Genomic DNA, 6,752 nt, shown 5'->3' on the forward strand with positions numbered 1-6,752 from the left:
GTATTAAGACGTACGTCTTTGGTGCGTCATTTAAACCTTGTCCCACCTTTTCTACTATATTTGTGCGGTGTTCTTGTGGTATGACACTCACCTTCGGATGGGAAGATCCTAGGTTCGAGTCCTGCTCTGAGCGGCGCATATAATAGTTGAGTCCTTGGAGAAAGCTCTTTACTCACATTCTCTCGCCTTACTCAATTATAATGAGTAGCTGGCGGTTAACAGCGTTGTCTTTGTCGTAAAATAATATAACATCGCCTAACAGGCGTCATGTGCCGTACTACATGTAAAGTGTTGCTGTTGGCGCTTGTAAAGCGCTTTGAGCACTTTCAGTTGATATTTCTCACTATTTATTCTCTAATATAATTTGGGGTACAAAATTACGGATGAAATCATTGCATCATTGTCATTTAAAGTCTCATGACTGCCTCATAAGTTTTGTCTTTTTAAATATATCGAAGAGAAACTCAAAACTTCAAAGATTGTAAACACATTAAATGTACTTACTCCCAAATTCGGTGAGAAAACTAGTTCATTCATTTTTTTCCAAAGAGAAAAGATACAGTACAATAATTGATCTTGTTTTAGACAATATATAATTGTTTGTTTGTTGGGTTTTTTTAAAAACTTTATTGTAATATTTGATTTGATGATGCTGAATGTAAAACCAATGTTGTTGTTTTTTTAGAAAAAAATTAATTATCAGACTCTTCCAATGCAAAGATAAAAATAAAAGTTTCAATCACGTGTCAAAAACTTCATATGTGAGATAGGCTTCATACAAATTAAATAATCGTGGCCTTAATAAAAGGTTATATAATATACTTGGAACACTGTTGTCCGATTTCAGTCCATTCACATTGCTTGATTGTGAAACGTAAGTAGCTTTATGTACTTGAATTTCACTGTCATAATAAATAGAAACTCGATAATGTGCGACACACAACGTCATAATGATTTTATGTCAGAATGAAGCAGATGCCGTTAGTAAATGTAAAGTTGAAATGATCAAAATATTGAAATTCTGCGGCTATGTGGTCTTGTGGTATGACAATCACTTTCGGATCTGAACGTCCTGGGTTCGAGCCTTGCTTGGTGCTTAGTTGAGTCCTTGAGAAATGCTCTTTACTCGCATTCTCTCACCGTAGTATGTGTAGACTATGGATATTATATTATCTCTGTAAAATTTAAATTCATCATCCGCCAATTGTGTTAAAAATAGCTCTCAAAAGGTGCAACTTTGACGAGGTGCGAAAAAGAATATGTATCGGTCAGTCATATCCCTAGTCTGTTTTGTAGATTTACATCATTTTTACATGCTGGCAAAGTTTTCGAAACCCTGTCAGGCAAACATTTTACAAAACTTTGGGAGCGGTGAGTATTTCAATTTTTGTTCAATGGAAATCTGAAATTATCCCCAAAAAATGCAATTTTTCACATTCTACTTAACACAAACACACAAAAGCACTATCTAGATAAAATTTTAATACTCTTTAGTGTTATATCCAAAGTGAAAAACTGTATCGTTAAAACTCTATATTTTATGATTTTTTTTTGTTTCATGCCCTGGTGACCCTGTTCCCTTAATAGTTTACTTTCTTACTAACTTACATACTTACTTATCTACTTACTTTCTTACCATATTGACAGACTTACTTAATTACAACTTACAATTCGAGCCAGCGACCGGATGAGTTCTAACCCTTTGGTCTTGTGCCATTAAATAAAAGTTTGATCTCCTCTAAATCTAAGTTTCATAATATAGAAAAGTGAGTGGAACAGGCACTTATGTTTGTAACAACAAGATATGAAGTGAGTAGAAAAGTGCCAGAACACAATAGAGAATAAAAATTTTTTTTTTCGCGGCGGTGGTGGGGTTTGAACCTGCGACCTTATTGGTACGACAACTCCGCCTGGCAGGTGAGAGCGTGGCTCTACCGTGTGAGCTATCCACGAACACAAAAATATTCGTTTCAAACCCAAAGTCATTTCTAGATCCCTCTCTCACCCACTTCTTGAGATCGCCGATTCGTTCGCCACCATCGCGAAGTAATTTTGACCAGCAGTTAAGCTTAATAGCCAATATTCTCATCACAAACATATAACATAGAAACGATTGAGACATTGAGTATGCTCCGGTGTATGGGGTGAATTTTTAATTCAGAAAAGTGAGTGGAGCAGGCACTTATGTTGGTAACAACAAGATATGAAGTGAGTAGAAAAGTGCCAGAACACAATAGAGAATAAATTTTTTTTTCGCGGCGGTGGTGGGGTTTGAACCTGCGACCTTATTGGTACGACAACTCCGCCTGGCAGGTGAGAGCGTGGCTCTACCGTGTGAGCTATCCACGAACACAAAATATTCGTTTCAAACCCAAAGTCATTTCTAGATCCCTCTCTCACCCACTTCTTGAGATCGCCGATTCGTTCGCCACCATCGCGAAGTAATTTTGACCAGCAGTTAAGCTTAATAGCCAATATTCTCATCACAAACATATAACATAGAAACGATTGAGACATTGAGTATGCTCCGGTGTATAGGGTGAATTTTTAATTCAGAAAAGTGAGTGGAGCAGGCACTTATGTTGGTAACAACAAGATATGAAGTGAGTAGAAAAGTGCCAGAAGACAATAGAGAATAAAAAAATTTTTTCGCGGCGGTGGTGGGGTTTGAACCTGCGACCTTATTGGTACGACAACTCCGCCTGGCAGGTGAGAGCGTGGCTCTACCGTGTGAGCTATCCACGAACACAAAAATATTCGTTTCAAACCCAAAGTCATTTCTAGATCCCTCTCTCACCCACTTCTTGAGATCGCCGATTCGTTCGCCACCATCGCGAAGTAATTTGACCAGCAGTTAAGCTTAATAGCCAATATTCTCATCACAAACATATAACATAGAAACGATTGAGACATTGAGTATGCTCCGGTGTATGGGGTGAATTTTTAATTCAGAAAAGTGAGTGGAGCAAGCACTTATGTTGGTAACAACAAGATATGAAGTGAGTAGAAAAGTGCCAGAAGACAATAGAGATTTAAAAAAAAATTTTATTCTCTATTGTCTTCTGGCACTTTTCTACTCACTTCATATCTTGTTGTTACCAACATAAGTGCCTGCTCCACTCACTTTTCTGAATTAAAAATTCACCCCATACACCGGAGCATACTCAATGTCTCAATCGTTTCTATGTTATATGTTTGTGATGAGAATATTGGCTATTAAGCTTAACTGCTGGTCAAAATTACTTCGCGATGGTGGCGAACGAATCGGCGATCTCAAGAAGTGGGTGAGAGAGGGATCTAGAAATGACTTTGGGTTTGAAACGAATATTTTTGTGTTCGTGGATAGCTCACACGGTAGAGCCACGCTCTCACCTGCCAGGCGGAGTTGTCGTACCAATAAGGTCGCAGGTTCAAACCCCACCACCGCCGCGGAAAAAATTTTTTTATTCTCTATTGTCTTCTGGCACTTTTCTACTCACTTCATATCTTGTAGTTTCATAATATATTATGTTATAGTTTTAGCATCAGCAAAATTCTGGCATAATACCGTTGCGAAGTGGCCGAGTGGTTAAGGCATTGCACTGTGATCCGGAAGGCCCGGGGTTCGAGCCCCGATTCAGGCACTTTCGTCGTTTTTCCTTCGGCAAAATTTCTAATCCCTAATGTGCTCACTTGGACAACATGGGTGATTCCTGGATAGCTTAATTTGCTCGCTCAGTGCTCGGGGTTTGTCAGTCAGCCTCGTTGTGGTACCCACAGTAGTTGAGAGGTAGAGAAGCGCACGATTGGTACTAAGTTTGGTAGCCATATTCTTGTGTGGCTGGATAGCTCAGTCGGTTGTGCAACTACTCGCTGTCCTCTCGCTCTCTCTCTCTCTCTCTCTCTCTCTCTCTCTCCCTCTTTATTTATTTCTATCCTCTCTCTCTCTCTCTCAGCCAGGCGGAGAGTGTCGTAACAATTGGATCCTGAGTTTGGCACTGACCCCGTGATTTGTATACTCTGTTTTCATCTGGCACTTCTCCATACCCCATTTTTTTCTCAATATAACTCAGTGCGGCTGCATGTTTACACTTACACTTTGTTTACACAGCCACATCAAGCCCTCCACCCCAAACACCACCATGAATAACCTGGTGTGTCGCCATGTGTCGGTGTTACTGTTGGCCATCGTGACCGTTCTGGCCAGTTTCCTTGCTTTTACTAGGGGGATACGAGTGGAAGTTACTGCAATGAAACCAACGGGTGTCAAATTTCGCATCCCAGGTTAGTAACTACCTAGATCTGTTTTTGTATAAAGTGAAAGATTGATTTCGTTACAAATAAAATTTCATAAATGACCGTCAGAATAGCCAACGTATCAGGAAAAGGTTCAGGAGGCGATGATGGTGATGATGATGATGGTGATGATGATGATGATGATGATGATGATCATGATGATGATGATGATGACGATGATGAATGATGATGATGATGATGATGATAATAAAGATAATAATATAATAAATAATAATAATAATAATAATAATAATAATAATAATAATAATAATAATGATAATAATAATAATAATAATAATAATAATAATATAATAATAATAATAATAATATTAATAATAACAACAATAATAAATACTACTACAACTACTACTACTACTATTACTACTACTACTACTACTACTACTACTACTACTACTACTACTACTACTACTACTTCTACTACTACTACTACTACTACTACTACTACTACTACTACTACTACTACTACTATCTACTACTACTACTACTACTACTACTTACTACTACTACTACTACTAATAATAATAATAATAATAATAATAATAATAATAATAATAATAATAATAATAATAATAATAATAATAATAATAATAATAATAATAATAATAATAATAATAATAATAATAATAATAATAATAATAATGGCCACCAGATCCAACCAAAGGATTTCATTTCTCTTTCTACCGATATTCTCCAGGTCTTCATTGGTCCACCAGATCCAACCAAAGGATTTCATTTCTCTTTCTACCGATATTCTCCATGTCTTCATTGGTCCACCAGGGCCAACCAAAGGATTTCAGTGGCCGCTTTATTCATCCCATAGGGGAACTTTGTCTCTAGGGTATATTCCAAGGGAAGACTGGAATAACCCAGGCGTGAGCCACAATGCAGTGCCGCAAATTGAGCTAGGACGAGGTGACATTCTCAAGGTCACACATGGCAGCGGCGGGTGATCGAACTCGGTACCTTTTGGGTGCGAACCAAAGACCGAACTGCTGAGCCACGCTGCCTTTTGAAATAATGGTCGATTTAAATGACTCTGATCTTGGCAAAAACTCTCAAACCTGGGACTTTTTGAGTTATTAATCAATCATATAAAATCTCAAGTATTAAGTTTATTTCTTTGCGCAATTTGATGTGATCCTTGACTCCCCATTCTGTCTGACTATTCATAGATGAAGGTTACAATATGGTAGCTCTCCACTTTAGTGTCAACAAGCCCCTGGCAGGTGTCGGCGCAGGAGACATAAACGTGGATATTGCCAAGGGGGCGGGTTTGTATTTTCCATGTCTCATTATCTAAGCCGTCATCATCATCATCATCATCATCATCATCATCATCATCATCATCATCATCATCACCACCACCACCACTACCAACACAATTAATATGAACATTCACCATCTTTTCATAATAAACCTGTTGTCTCAAAACAGTATCAAGTTGTGATGAACCAGAAGACCAAAAAAAGTGTTTTTTTTTAAAGAAGAAAGATGTGATATTTTGATTTTTGTTATATTCGGGGTTTTTGGGGTTTTTTTTTTTTTTTTTTTATTTTGCTTTTGCTTTGTTTATTACTTTTTTTCAGTCCACAGCTTCAAGCAGCTTTTAAACACGCAATTGTTTTCCTAGTAGATCTAGATCTAGATATTATGTTTTGTACCTACGCTTCAAAATGTGGTCATTCCCAATTCCCCAGGATCAACATTTGAATATGAAAACCCAAATATCCAATTGAATCCAGGGGTCAAAGTCAACTACTGGGTGAATGTTCTACAAAACGGAATAGGGAAAAACTTGCTGGATCAATCTTACGTTGTTCAGGGTATATGTTGCTTTTTTGTGATTGCTTTCTCTCTCTCTCTCTCTCTCTTTCTCTCTCTCTCTCTCACTCACTCTCTCTCTCTTTCTTTCTTTCTTTCTCTCTCTCTCTATCTATCTATCTATCTATCTATCTATCTATCTATCTATCTATCTACCTATCCATCTATCTATCCATCTATCTATCTATCTATCTATCTATCTATCTATCTATCTATCTCTCTATCTATCGATCGATCTTTCTATCTATATATCTCGATCTATCTCTCTCTCTACCGACCTATCTATCTCTCTCTCTCTCTCTCTCTCTCTCTCTCTCTCTCTCTTTCTATCTCTACGCTCTACCTATATATATATATTTTGCTGCCATTTTTAGAAAACACTAATTATGTCACCATAAACATTATTTTCAACATAATTCTCCTCATCAAGTAAGAAATCGTCTATGTAGAACACTCATATTTTGGTCCAACGATTACAATGTCAGCACTTTAAGTGATTAATAGCACGCCGTCCTCTTTAATGACCCAACGTATTCTCTTTTTCCAACTTAAAATTAAAAGCACTTTCGAATTTCCTCAATGGTTATATCTTCTCAGCATAAAATAATTCTTTCTCTCAAGGTTTTTTTTCTATG

At 37.3% G+C, this 6,752-nt stretch overlaps 1 protein-coding gene across 1 annotated transcript in view; it reads left to right on the top strand.

Annotated features, from left to right (window-relative positions):
• Window positions 1–6,752, top strand: part of LOC144969460 (beta-1,3-glucan-binding protein 1-like) — a 19,991-nt gene continuing 13,239 nt past the window's right edge. Inside the window, exons 1-4 of the mRNA XM_078908580.1 lie at window positions 1–214; window positions 4,091–4,263; window positions 5,469–5,567; window positions 5,994–6,119. Coding sequence (XP_078764706.1) covers window positions 201–214; window positions 4,091–4,263; window positions 5,469–5,567; window positions 5,994–6,119 — 412 coding nt within the window. The 5' untranslated portion in view covers window positions 1–200. The remainder of the gene's footprint in view (window positions 215–4,090; window positions 4,264–5,468; window positions 5,568–5,993; window positions 6,120–6,752) is intronic.

Source organism: Berghia stephanieae, chromosome 3, assembly GCF_034508935.2.
Source record: "Berghia stephanieae isolate SIO BIC M18660-M18661 chromosome 3, UCSD_Bste_1.3, whole genome shotgun sequence".
NCBI lineage: Eukaryota > Metazoa > Mollusca > Gastropoda > Nudibranchia > Aeolidiidae > Berghia > Berghia stephanieae.